Source organism: Lissotriton vulgaris, chromosome 7 (genome assembly GCF_964263255.1).
Source record: "Lissotriton vulgaris chromosome 7, aLisVul1.2, whole genome shotgun sequence".
NCBI lineage: Eukaryota > Metazoa > Chordata > Amphibia > Caudata > Salamandridae > Lissotriton > Lissotriton vulgaris.
In genome coordinates this window covers 1,083,344,204-1,083,358,577 of record NC_141695.1, presented here as the reverse complement: position 1 = coordinate 1,083,358,577, position 14,374 = coordinate 1,083,344,204, and the positions used below count along the sequence as shown (strand labels likewise).

At 42.6% G+C, this 14,374-nt stretch overlaps 1 protein-coding gene across 1 annotated transcript in view; it reads right to left on the bottom strand.

Moving 5' to 3' along the window:
- The window catches only part of LOC147702954 (protein bicaudal C homolog 1-A-like), a 344,675-nt gene that overhangs the window by 192,385 nt on the left and 137,916 nt on the right, over positions 1 to 14,374 (bottom strand). The window contains exons 2-3 of the mRNA XM_086931525.1: positions 13,257 to 13,294; positions 5,554 to 5,623 (exon numbers count right to left, since the gene is read on the bottom strand). Of these exons, the coding sequence (XP_086787651.1) occupies positions 5,554 to 5,623; positions 13,257 to 13,294 (108 nt within the window). The remainder of the gene's footprint in view (positions 1 to 5,553; positions 5,624 to 13,256; positions 13,295 to 14,374) is intronic.

The window sequence follows — 14,374 nt, the reverse complement described above, 5'->3', positions numbered from 1 at the left end:
GAGGAACCATCAAATCTCCAGGAACAAGTAAGGTACATACTCAAGCCCAGGGAGAAAATCAGCAAACTATGATTACTAATGGTGGAATCCACTACCTTTAAATCCCCCAGTAAATAAAAAGAAGAGCAGCCGATCACCACATAATCTAAGATTGCACCTCCCCTTGAAGGTTTACATGTGTATTGGTTTGGGAGTCCGTGGGTAGTCTCCTATTTGCAATAATATAATCATTGCTTTTCCATTGATCAAGTAGGAGCGACTCTTTCTTTTCAGTCCTTAACTTTTTGGGGAAAGAGATTGGGGAGATTCGTAGAGACTCCTCTTTTTCCATGTCCCGAAAACGGTACAAAACGTAATTAGATATTTTACAATTTAGATCCCCTACCAAAATCACATGGGGAATCTGATCCCTGTCCAAATATTTTTTGATAAAAGAAAAAACCTTATACATAAAGAGCATCATAAGATGCATCTGGCGGGATATAAGCATTTACTAATAGGAGTCGTAATACACCCTGCTCCCCACCAGGATGGATCAAAGTTACTGCCATGAATAAATCAGAGGAAACTCTATAGCAGTCATACTTCCACTTGACTCTTTGGACAGGAGAAATGCTACTGCCCCTTAGCGGGTCCCCTCCTAGCTTTACAGCCAGGGATAAAATAATCATCGCATTTAACTTTCCTGTCACACCATGTCTCCTGGAGACTGATCACATCTCCTTTTAGGGAGCTTAGGAAATGTAGTTTTCCCTACTATTCTTTAATCCCATTGTGTTCCAGGAGACAACCTTTAACTCATTGCTAGTTAAAGGGCAACAGAGGGCGATTGGTCACACATGAACTATTTAGAACGGCAGACAACCAATTTCATCTTTGCATTTCATCAGGTGCATTTTGGTCAGAGCTTAATGTAGATTCCCTGTATGCTACCCGTTTACTATTTGTCTGAGATGTACTTGCAGCCCCTGTGCATCACCCTTCAAATCACCGCTACAGTCCCCTACCCTGCTCACTCCCCTGGCATTGATTCATGCTTGCTTTCAATTCACCCCTCTCTTCCAACACTGGACAGGCATCAATACCTCTACGTTGCAGGCTTTCCGAATTTTGCAAGATTTTGGCAGACGATGACAAGGGAAAATTATTTATTTATTTAATTTTTCGTCATCGCCGTCTGTCGAAATCCCCCCTCCCCAAAGCCGGCCCCACCGCTCTTACCTGCAACGGGCCGAGGCTGGTTACATATGAAGGGCCCCCCATTAGGGAAGCTGATTGAAAAATATGCCTTGACCCTTGCGCCCTTTGTAACTGTTCTCAGCTTCGTGGGAAATCTACTCCTTCTCTAAAATGCAGTTTTTGGCGCCCTTTCTTTGTAATCCTTAAATTAGCGATTTTCTTCCCTCCCCGTTTTATTGAGTTCCTCATTCGGTTTTGACTGAATGGAGCACAGCTCATCCGCATTTGGGTCCAGCTTGGAGTGGGATTTAAGATTGAAAACACTTTCTTTTCCATATGTGAGATTTTTTTTCTACTACTCCTCTTGCTCCAGGAGCAGCTGTATTAGTATTAAAGATGTATCTTATAGAACAAGGGGACTTTCCACCATAAGGGGTTCTTTAAAGATGGTTTTACAATTCGGTTTTGCTGCTTGAGAACCGAAGTCGATTTGTGCCTTTTTGCGGGCATCCTCTGCGGTTGTCAATAAGATCATCTATGGCGAAACTGTTTTGCCGGGATGATGAGCACAATTTCTGCAGCACTAACTCAGTCACACTGAATTAGCAGCCTTCCACCCTTAGTGATAGAGGAAAATAGGATGAATGGTACAGTAATACTAGCACCTAGGATTATTTGCATTATTTATTTCACTGCATTGTAAATAAACATCAGGGTCACAGAACTGAAATCCATGTGCCCTCACTGCCTGAGAATAGTGTACATAAGGTATTTGTTTCACCACAGTTTCCTTGTACTGCAACTAAGGTCATAACTCAACACCAAAATATGCTTCTGACGATCTTAGTGTCCCATATTTCCACTTCCATTCCTTTTCCATGTGTAAATTGAGATGTAGGGTCGAACTCAGGAGCGTAGCTTGGTCAGTAAGATGGGAGCGGGGTGAGCCTCAGTTTTTACAGCGATATAATATTATAATACATTATACCACAAGCAGGATGGAAGAGAGGGGCCTAAAAGGCAGTGAAATGGGAGAGAAATGTGGGTTGGTAAGGGAGAGAAATCACAATATTTTGTAAAATAACCAACATTTTTGAGGACTTTCAAGAGAATATGTGTGTGCTTTTGTCTGTGTGTGTAAAAAGTCCTGGTGAAATCCAACACCCCACCAAACTCGACTGAGAACAACTGTACCCAACTATTTACCAGAATTGTTTTTTTCTAGGAGGTGTAACACCCCAAAAACACCCATTAAGCTATGCCCCTGGTAGAACTCTCATACACAGGGCCGGCTTTGGGGCAGTGTGACTGGTGCGACCGCACTGGGTCCTGAACTTGGGAGGGGACATTAACCTCCCAGGGGTTGTTGCTAAAATGGGTTAGTTTGAGTAGATATACATTATTTTTAGTAAATCCAGCATTTACCATTGCTTTAAAACAAATGAAATGTATGTGAGAGAGGGGCTATTGAGAGATAAGGGGCACTTTTGCCCAGTGGTAGCCATTGGGGAGGGGGGCGCCAAGACAGATTGTCGCACCAGGCACCACCAGCCCTAAAGCAGGCCCTGCTCGTACAAAAGGGTACAAATACCGGCTTAGTCCTATAACTTTGTCTGAATGTACAGTTTTTTGCCATTCACAGAGCGGGCCTAATAGTATGGCTGGAAAGCTTCTTAGGACACAGGTTTCTAGGCCTATTATTGCATCTATCATGTAACTTTTTGAAGGCTGCCCATCCCTCCCTTTGTAGAATTGCAAATAACATACAATTCAACACATTTTATCTTCTTTTTTTCTCATGTAGAAAGCCATTCCCCTAACAACCCAAACAAATCAGGATGTGATTATTTCCCCTTCTCTCCTGAAGTGGAGGTACGCCAGCCCTATTGTCGAATTCCTACCATTTTCAGGATGTGAATGGACTAGATTTCAGTTTGTGAATTCCCATAAATTTTATGTTTTTTTAAGTATAAAACAGCAACTGTGGCTTCAGCTTACCCAGCAGTCAAGTGTTGAACCCAGAGTAAATTGATGCAAACAGGCAAGCCATTCCCTTGCAAGGTTGCTATATTGTATTTTTTGGTGTGTGGCACGGGGTTCCATTGATTAAGATTTTGTTTCTCGGCACAGTTGCAAAGCAGAACAGTCCCTAGTTTCTCACGAATACAGCCGTATATATTACATTGGCCTTAGGGATAATGTTACGGAAAATGTAACTATATTCAAAATGAGTGAGAATACGAGAAAATACATTTCACAGGGCAAAAAGGGGCGAGCCTCTCTAGTTATGCTACAAAACTTTGAGATTGAGATCCCTTAGGAGAAGTAGTTATTTTACATAAAAACACATTAGTAGGTCTTATGTCTGTCTTTCATTTAAAAGGCGAAGTGCCTTCACCCACACAACGTGGCATGCTTCATCATCGGGTCCCTCCTTGTTTTGCGCACAAGTCCTCAAAATGCATAGTTCCGGTTCTTCTACCTGCCTAGAAGAGCTGTTATAGACTATGCATCCCTACTACCCTACTCTATTACACACTCAGAAAGAGCCTTTGGTGAAAATGATGTAGTGGGGGTTAATTTATTACTGTCCCACTCCCACAAGATGAAAAAACAAGGATGACGTTGGTTGATTATGATCTTTTCTATCAACAACAGTCAACATGTTTCTGTCCTTACATGAGTTTGATGGAATTGCAGGACGAGAAGCCCTCTTCTGATAACTAGGTCTGCCTGTAAAAAGTCTCATTCAATGTAAGTTAAATATTTTTGACAGTGCTCTTAGGTCTGCCAGCAAACATCAATATATCTGAGGTGCTTCTTCAGACCCTTCTCCTAGGCTTCAGGATGGGATTGACCATAGCTTTCAAAGACTTGTTCTAAAAGTTTTAATCCAGCATGTGCCTGAATGCAAATGCTTAGCCTCCAATCCAACAGGTGGTATCCTTCATGCCTTTTTAGGGCTCTCTACCCTCCAACCTGCAAATGGAACCTCTGGGAGCACCCCAAGCTGATCTCACTGTGATAGTTCAACGAGGTTCAGATATATATGTTGGAGAAAATTCTATTTGCAAATAAAAAATAAAAACATACATCTCATATTCAGGGCCTTTAAATATTCAAAGCAGGATGGCCAAGCACAACCTCAAGTTCAACCTTAATCAAAAAGACCCAAAGACTAAACATCATTCATTGACTAACCCACAACCGAAGCAGTTTGAGATTCATCAACTGTGTCGTGCCCAAGCAGAGGATAAATTTTGCAGCTTTCTTGGTTCCACAATTTGTAACAGTTTACCATTGGAGCATCTTCAGTCCACAAGTCCGCCTCATACCCAAGGTTATGTATTTTCATTTTGTTCAGCAATTTCTCTGGTTTGCTTCAGTTTCACTTTGTACCTCTCATCGTAGCACCACGATGCCACAGGGTGATAGTAGTGCTTTATATGTGAATGAATATATTTTTTAAAGTAAATAAACAGCCATTATTTTCTTTCTAAGTGTTTTGGAACGTTGATCACATATACCAACTGCAGACCAAGCTAAATAAATTAGATGTATTGCTCTATCAATACTTTCAATAATGGTATATACGACATGGAAGCAACAAACTATCTCCTACTCCTCTTGCGAACATGTCCTACACTCCAAAGACAGTACGGAGACTATGATTCATCTATAGAGCATGGAAATGATGTGATCAAATCAAGACTGTCCCCATTAATGAATATCCTCAAAGCCACTAGCAGACATGTGAATTGAACACAAACTCTAGCAGCACCTACATTAGAGAAGACCTTCATTAATATTCTCGGCATTCTCCTGGATCATATAGAAAAGCTGTGTATCAAAATCATACAACCTATCTAGCCAACAAACTAAAGATGTGATGGGAGCTCATAAAACAGCAGTTAAAATAATGTAACAAAATGTTGTCACCTATGCGACAAAGAAAATACTAAACAAATAGATCCTTTTTTTAACACACCTACTCGAGTACCAGGTTCTCCGTATTCCTTTTTCCTGCATTCAGATCTTTTTTCCATACAAAATATTTTCACCTATAATATTTATTTGGACAGTTTCTGGAGTCATTCCTCGTATGTAAGCCAACTACATTGTCACTACTGCAAAAACAGCCCCACAAAGCACCTGACCGCTTTAAAGAACAAAGTATGCTACGCACCAGAAGCATATATATTAGCAAACACAATCTTTCTCTACCGCTGCTGGCGATGTAAGTGTATGTAGATAGCATTTCTGTTACTTACATGTTCTTATGTCTACAAGTATTTTTAATCATGATCTAAGTCACCGTCAGACCCCCACTGTAGATGCTGTCAACTTTATATAACATTGAAAAATAGGATTTACCTTTCTTAGATTTTGCACCAATTTTCAGTTTTGAAGGCCATTTTATGTCTGTGTTGGTTTCATCCATGACCTGTACAAAATGATGCAAAGAAATGTTCATATCCTATAGTTACTGATGTGAGATTCATCTATTTGTTAAGTATGCATTTAAATGAGTTATTATTGGTTGTAAGTCAGTGTACCTTGGAAGTGTTATAATGTTACTTTAGTATAATAAAAGGATAAAGTTACCCTAAGAGTCATTCCATTACATTTAATCTTTGAGCTTTTCCCCATGATCAAGCTCTGGACATCCTTGCGCCTGTTGGTAGTAATGGAACGTGCTTCAGTAGCTGTTTAATACAGACCCTTTTTGTGTCAACGCTGCATAAAGATACATACATTGTTACATTAGGCACACATATGTATGTACTCTTTCACCAGTTGCCTTTAGTTCAATAAAGACATCACTCAGCGAGGGTTTACTTAGAGATGAGACAGATTTAGCGAGAGAATCTTTGAAGGGAATAACTTATGCATAATATAGGAATCAACATGATATTGTACGCTTGGGTCCATGCTTTTCCTATCCTTAACTTGTAAGCACATTGCACTGCAAATGAGAGATGGAGAGAAGAGTAAAATAAGGCAGCATAGGCCACTCAGGCCTAGTTGAAACCGTTCCACAGAACCTCTTGGTTAAATGTAGCCTTGCAACGGCAGTAAACCTTAACTGCATACTGATGACAAAAAGCATGTGGCATAAATATCTGACAGACACATGCCTGTAGATGGTCACTGCCGCAGACGCAGCCTGAGCCTTAGTGGAGGGTGTCCCGGAAATGTTCTTGGAGTAGGCATAACTTTCATGTTCTCCGAGAAGACGCTTATGTGACAAAATGTCTACTACTCAAAAATGATATGCTCAGACTGGGCAGTGGAAGGAAGTAGTGGAACTCTCTTCCTAGCTCAGAGGACGCTGTTGGGGAAAGCAGACTTTGCCTATTTGTAGAAGGTAAAGTAAATTCAAATACCAGACCTGGTGAGGCCAGATCGAGGTCACCAAGATGTATGATGTGCATCCTTGATCTTCTGGAGAACCCTCAGAATTAGAGGAGTCGGGTAAAAGGCTTTTAGACATGAGCGCAACCTGTCCCTTATCAGACTGTCTCACAGGGGACCAAGTTCCTTGTCCATCCAAGATGTGAACACCTTGCATTTGGTGTTTTGGGACATCAAGAGGGTGCCTGTTAGAAATTGGATCTCTGGTTGGCTAAGGCTTGTGCCGAAGCCAGGCAGAGACCACCACTGTAGTCAGGGCAAGGTAGTTACATGCCAAAGATAACCCCTGCTCACCCCCTTGGTAGTTTTGCACGAGCAGTCAGGCTTCTCCCGGAGGCCATGTGTAAAGCATTTGCGCACGCACACTGCAACAACATCCCAGGCACACCACAAAAGGAACGCCACACAAGGTTATATCAAAAACAGCCTTTGTATTCTCATAACACATTAGAATAGTACTCACATAATATACATTGTGCCACCTGGCACTAGGTCATATCCACAAGGGATTATATACACCTGACATGGTCCACTGGACCACTGTCAGAACCATCACAGAGTGAACTTTAGTAAAAGTAAAACATCATAAACGTACAACCAGTAATCACTAGTAACCATTGTACTCCGCATCAGCCTGTAACGTAAACCACATTATACACAGTATCACATTAGTATGAACGCATTAGACCCTAACCTCCTAAGCATAACTCACATTAGGAAATAATCTCATGGGAACATAATCTCACTAGCATAAACCATAATATGCAAACCAACCTCATAATCATAAAAATCACATTTAGAGGTATAAAACAGGGTACGTAAATCATCCTACATGAATCACATTTCCTAGCACCACATAAATCACATTTAGCACATAGTCTCCTGATAAAGATCATAGTGGAGGCATTAAGCACATTAGGGCCTTGCGCCCCTTTAACCTCCCTGTCCCCTTGGCCAACTGGCCATCTCCAAAGGGGCTCAAATGCCCTGTGTCCAGAATGTCCGGGCTGCTGCCTAGCAGCTGAATGCACAGTGCGCCACTTTCTCGCCATTGTGCCCAATTCATTGCAGCTGCCAGCGCTGGTGCGGCACAGCTGTGGCACTTTGCATAAAGGGGGGCTGGCACCTCTGTGCCCTCTGGACCCCACGTGGCACTAAAACATATGCCACCGTTGTTGGGGCAGCCCGCTCTCTGGTGGGACCGCCCAGGTGCCGACATGGTGCCTCAAACTGCCCCAATGAACTGTGGCCCTCTGGGGCTCTCTTAGCCATATAAAACTGACCCCAAGCGTTGGAGCGGCCCCCTGCCAGACGGGGCCGCTCAGCATCTGTGCCTCCCATGACGCTCCTCTCAGGGGCTTCTAAAACAACAACTGCCCTACGCGTTGGACACTGGCACCACACGGGGCTTATTAAATCAAATTAGCCCCCTCGTTGGAGCGGCCCTCCTATCAGGTGGGGGACGCTCAGGAAAGTGGCACCGATACTGTGCCTCGATGGGCACAACCCTCCTGGAGCCCTCACTCACGTGCTCTGGGCTCCTCTCGCTGCGGAGGCTTTGTCCAATCGATTCTTGGGCCTCAGGGTCGGCCCTCCTCTCTCAACCCTCACTGGGGAGGCTTTGTCCGGTGTCCTGGTGCACTCTCTCGCGGCACGGGCAGACTCTCACCTCTGCACCTCCTGACTTTGCTGCAGGCAGTGGGGGAACCTCTGTCCTCTCACTGCTGGTGCCCGCGGGGCTCTCCCTCACTCACGGGAGCCCCGTGCAGGCAAGCGCTGTCTTTCCTACACCTCTCCTCTTCACCCGGGCCCTCTCCTGGGACTCCTCTTTGGTGTCTGGGAGGCCGGGTGGGCTCCCTTTCTCCCTTCTGGCCGCACTTCTGCCTGGCGCCCCGCCCACAGTCAGGCAGGCGCCGGGCTTTCTCTTCCGGCATTCGGGTTGCGTCGGTAGTTCATTTGCGGGCAATACGGGGTAGGCTCCCATTAATTAAATAATGCAGATGCGGGTGGGCACCCGTGTTTTACGATCAATAAGCGGGGTGGGCTCCCGTAATTTAAATTATTAAAAGCAAAAATGCGGCAATGAGGGGTAGGCACCCGCTTCGGCCGGCATCAAGGGGGAATCCCTATGACTGGGATTCCCTCTACACAGACGGCAGCTCAGCGCTGCGGAGCATACACGCTCCTCTTTTTGGGTCAAATTAAAAATATGGCACTCCCAGGGTGCTATTACAGCAAAAGGTCCTGTAGTAAAATAAAATAAGTCCTTATAGGAAGGGACAATGCAGGGCCCAGGGAGTCCAGCACACAGGGCCCTCCAGCAGGGAGGCAGCCCCCATGGCAGGTCCTCCTTGGCCCCAGCAGCAGCGAGCACCCCCACCCCGAGTACAGGAACAAAAGTGAACCTTTTCATGGGGTCACAGCCCCTATATTTATATTAGCAAATCCCTTTGTGTCACAGCACATGGCTTGGGGATACCAGTCAGAACTGGTATAGGGGGGATTTGGAGCACTTTGTTTTGCTCAGCTCCTATCCCCTTTGTCAGTTGGGGGCTCAGTGAGCAGACACACCACAGGGGGTGGAGCCAGCATTGTGGAGGGAAGGCACAGTCCTATTCAGATCCCAGGTGCAACTCCTCCCTCCCATCTGCATGCGGATCTCTCTATTCATCACTGGGCTGACTCACCCTGTCTCTTGGAACCACCCACACCCTTCAGCTCCTGTCAATCACAAGCCAGACAGACAGGGAGACACACAGCACACAGAAATGTCACCTTCTAAAAGTGGCATTTTCCACCAGTCACCATAAATCTGCGCATGCCATTGCACAGCATTTATTCTCACAAGTTCATACATACTAAACTCGTCCCTGCACTCCTCTCATACCAGGAATTACCATGGACACACTTATCCCCCATGCATTCCTATGGGAGGGCAGGCCAATCTCATCACAAGCACTCAGAGAGTGCACGCACTTTACACTGGGCCACAGTGCTAAAGGTCCCAGAGGCCTAAAATTACTAACACTATGTAAGAGCTTAAGGTAAAAAGTTCAGGGGTGAACCTGCCAAAAAGGGCCAAGTCCAACAGTGCCCGTGGGAGATTGACAACAGGCCTCATAGATGGGGTTGACGATTTCTTGGAGGATATCCCACTCATAAGGTGAGTGGAGAAGCCTGCTCATGTGATGCATTCTCTTCTCAACATCTTCAATGTGGTAAATGAGCAGAAACGCCTTGAAGTCTTCCTGAAAGGTCCACTGTGACCATCCAGTCATCTTTCTTTGTTGTCAGACTTGTGTAAAAATAAGTAGCTTGAGCAATTGCAGAGGAAAGGGGTTATAAAGTTTTAGGAAGGGGCAGAGCCCTCACGTCTTTTTCCTCACACGGTCAAAGTGTGAGTAGTATCCCAGGTCCATGTATGGGTTCAGGGCTGGCTTGAATGCTTGTAAGGAAAGAAGCCTCACTACTTCCTGCAAAAGTGTGTCTGGTGCCAACGGCCCTGATATGCAAGTAGGGGCAATCAGGTGGCCTCGATGCTGGAGGATGTGACTAATATTTAGCATATCCCTTTTTCATTCCAGAGAGGACCTATGTATCTTTGGTTATCTGGGTCCTGTGATAGCAAAGGAGGGAATGCTCCTCAACCCCCACTGACATTTACTATGCCTCCTGGCATGTTGCGAAAGAGGAAGCTGGTCCATGAATAACTCACTAGGAGCTCAAATGTGGCTGCCGGAGGTGCTTCACCCTCAAGCACCTCCATTTCACCTGCCTGCTTCCTGATGACAGTAGCATCAGAGGTACCAGTGAGACTTCGGGGTCAGCAGTACACACAGTGGGATTTACCTGTAAGTAGATATGTTTAAGTTTACGTTTATTTTACTTCTAAAGTGCATCTTTCACTTTACTGGGGTATCACTGAACTACAAACAGGTCAAAACACATTCATACTATAGTTGTCAATGGCAACATAAAGTACAGAGAAAACCCAGGGCTTCAGCCTTCTCTTAAAACTCAAGAGGTCTGAATTGACTTTGAGTAGATCTGGGAGCAGATTCCAGTTTTGCCTGGCTATATCTGAAAAGGTCCTGTACGCCTTCTGTTTTACCACAAAACGTAGGAATTGTTATATTCCGATGAGATGTTGATCTTGCAGTACGGATAGGGAAGTACGTTTAAAACTACACATTGGGTGTGACCTGTTGTTGAGTAAATAAATTGTGTAGTGAACCAGACAAAAAGACACGAACACAATTCTCTCTTTTACAGGCAACCTATGGAATTGCACCAAAACTGAAGAGATGTGAAAACTGTGTTGGACACTGCTAGATAACCTTACTGCGAAATTTCGGTCCAGCTGTAGTTTCGTGATAAAAAATGTAGGTAATCTTAGATAACATAAAATTACAGTAGTCCAGATGTGGACATATAAAAGCATTGACGATTGTTATTTTTTGGAACTAATTGAATAGCTAAAGCATTTGCTTAAGACAGTGTAATTGAAATAAACAAGCCATAACCACCATTGACTCCTGTTCAGTTAAAGTTAGCACACTATCAATCTTGGTGCCCTGGTATTTTGCCACTGGGACCGAAGAATGAGAGGAATGTGGGCTAGAGGACCAAAACCTGTCTAGGATTGCGGCTTCTGGTTTTAGATGGGCCCAGGATCTCAGTTTTGGATATTGCTTAAGATAGTGAAAACTAATCCAATGTTGAAGTAGGCAGCTATACAGATTAGAAGGCACTGTGATGTCACCCTTCTTAAAGCTAGCGATTGTTTGGGTTCAGTTGCATAAAGAAAACATTTTAGGCCAAAATACTCAATCAAATGGGTGAAAGGAGTTAAGTACAAATTAAAAAGCAGTCGTAAAAGAATGGAACCTTGAAGGACATGACAGGAACCATGCCTATGAGAAGATTTTAAAGGGAACAATCTTACTTAAAAACACCTGTTGGTTGAAAAATCCTTGAGCCAGCAAAATTAGAGCCGTAGGTGTATCTGAATCCACTACTAGTCTCCAGTCTACCCAAACTGAGACAGTAGTGAGTTCGGAACTATGGCCTGCTCATAGCCCAATCAAAGCAGCATGCACAAACTTATAGGTGCCAACAAAACTGGATGGTTGATGAAAGACTGTCCTTTCCAGGACTTTACTCAGAGAAGCTCGTTAAGACACTGATTTGTAGTCAGAAAAAGCATCTCAATCTAGTACTGGGTTTTTCTAGTAGTGGAACAATAATGTTGTTTTAACATATCGGGCACTATATGGTGGTGATACAGCTGTCTCAGACCTCTGGATAGTGTATGCCGACGGAAGCGTCTTCGACATGTCTCTTAGTTTACAGATTACATACTGGCCAGAGAAGAGCAAAAATTCTAAGGTCCTTGATAAAAGAAGTGCAACAGCAAAAGTCATATAGCTAGGGTTACTGTGAAATTTCAAAGTAGGAGTAATACGTTTATTGCTTTTGATGAACTGAAATCATTACAAAATATTAGAGAAGTAAGCCAAATATCTAGTAACATCAACAATTATGTTTCATATAAATTAATTAACTAGAAAGTAATAAAACAGAAAAAATTAAAATTCAGCTTTAGCAAAACAGAGACCATCAACAGAATATTGCCAAGACACAATAAAATCAAGACAAGTGTTTAAGATATTTTTTAAAGTTATTTTTAACTATTTGAAGAAATTTTTTTAAAAAGGAAAAACTCTGAAATACTCTTTGTATTAAGCCAATATCTTTGTGCATCATTGTAACGTGATGTTGTTCGCAAGAATGGTCAGTTTAATAGATTTGCTGCTCTAGCTTGATAGCAGGACCGCAATGTAGAAGGTGAAGTTATGATTCATATTTGTGATCGCAAAGCCTACATCTTGGATTTGTGAATGGTTCAGCAGACCAAGATTAACTGCATTATTTCATGGGAAAAAGCATGAAACAATTTGGAGTATTTTTTGTTCGACTTCAGAGTTATAGAATTACATGATTAAACTTGTGAATCTATTTTTGGTCATCTGAGTGTTATTTGTTACGCGGCTGAACATTATAGTGTGTGTCCTAATCTCCATTTTAAGATCTAGTCTTGTTGGTTTGTTTCTCCAGATGGTGTCTGTTTCAAAAGCTTGGATCTGGTCTGATAAATTCTGCGAAAAAGGATCGTTGGTATAATTTCTGTCCTCTATAATTAAACTGATAACTTGTTTGAAACTGCCTTCTTTTGAGTTGGTGACAAGATGACAGTACTTCAAGAAGTCAGCTTTTCGTGCTAAATCCTGCCTCAAACTCCAGGCATAGCTGTGCTCTTGAGGTACGCTTTGGCAGACTGAAGAACTTTCTAAAGGTGTTACATTGCATCAGGTTCAAAGTGGATGCAAATTAACCCGGGAATCCCTGATGACGCATCATCAAGGCAGGCAGAAGTTTTACTCTTGTAAACTTTAGGAAGATTTAACAAGATCCCTAGTCACATATTATGATATAGCTGCAGAATGTCCCCCACACGCAGAAGCAGGGCATACACGCCATGTTTTTATGGACCCTTAGTGCCTAAAATATTTAAATGTTTAACAGACTATAAATTTATTTGGTGTCTTAGCTACAACAAGGCAAAGTTTTAGTTAGCAAATGTGCGACAAAAATTCACATACCTTCTGAAAGAATTCTTCACCACAGAGGCCACTTTCATCTGAAAGATTTAAAAGAAAGAAGAAACTTAAACTAAATGAAACATGTGCACTTGTAATAACAGAAGACAACTGATAATTCGCGAGACACTCATGAAAACTTTGTTCTGCTCCTGGATTATGACCACAACATGTTTTATATCAGACGGATGATATACAAGTGTGCAAATCAAAAAGAACCTGCATGCATTGTAAAGGGGAGAACTGTTGATTTAATTGGTCTGCTCTGCAGTATGTTTGGGCAGACTAGTGTCTTAAATACAGGAGAAGCCAGAGCAGCGACACATTACTACTTTAGGCAGTGGTAGATGGGTTTTTGACCCTTGAACTTCAAAGGAATGTGCTGTGTATGACAGGTAATGAAGAGCATTTGATGACTAAAGTAATTACAGAACACAACACATGAACATACCACAAAGCGAACTAACAATACAACTAAAACATAACAGGACACAATGCAACAAATCAGTGAACGTAAAACAGCATACAACCATAGCACAGTGAAACACTGCAGCACAAAAACACAGCAGCACAAAAAACATCATCACCTCAATAAAATGCATTGCAAAGAATATGCACAAATATTCCTGCAACACATTTACACTTCCACTAAACAGTTTTCATAACACGGTAGGAAAAGCTGTAAATGATCTTTTACTTGCTGGAAACAATATCACTAATATTCATCATCCTCATCGTCATCTTCGTTGTTATAATCATAATCTTATTTACCATTATTTGATACACAGTAACATTCCCATTATAAAAAATGCTACCCAGTTATAAAACGTATATAAAAAAAACAAGGAAAATAACCCCATTTACCAAAAACAAAAATCAACCTTAATCTAGTTCGAAATTTCCGAATCGAGTGCATTCTGGCACATGAAAACCCTAGATCATAGAATGAAGGGCTGAGAATGGACCCCTGGGCAAAATAACAACCATTTGCAATGCAATAGGTCTCGCATTGGCGGGGGTTTAAGCTGTTGGCATTGTAAATGACAATGCCTTCAATGTATCTGTTTTGATAATTAACACATAAAGAAAAGACATAGTCTTTTATAATGCCAATAGCTCAA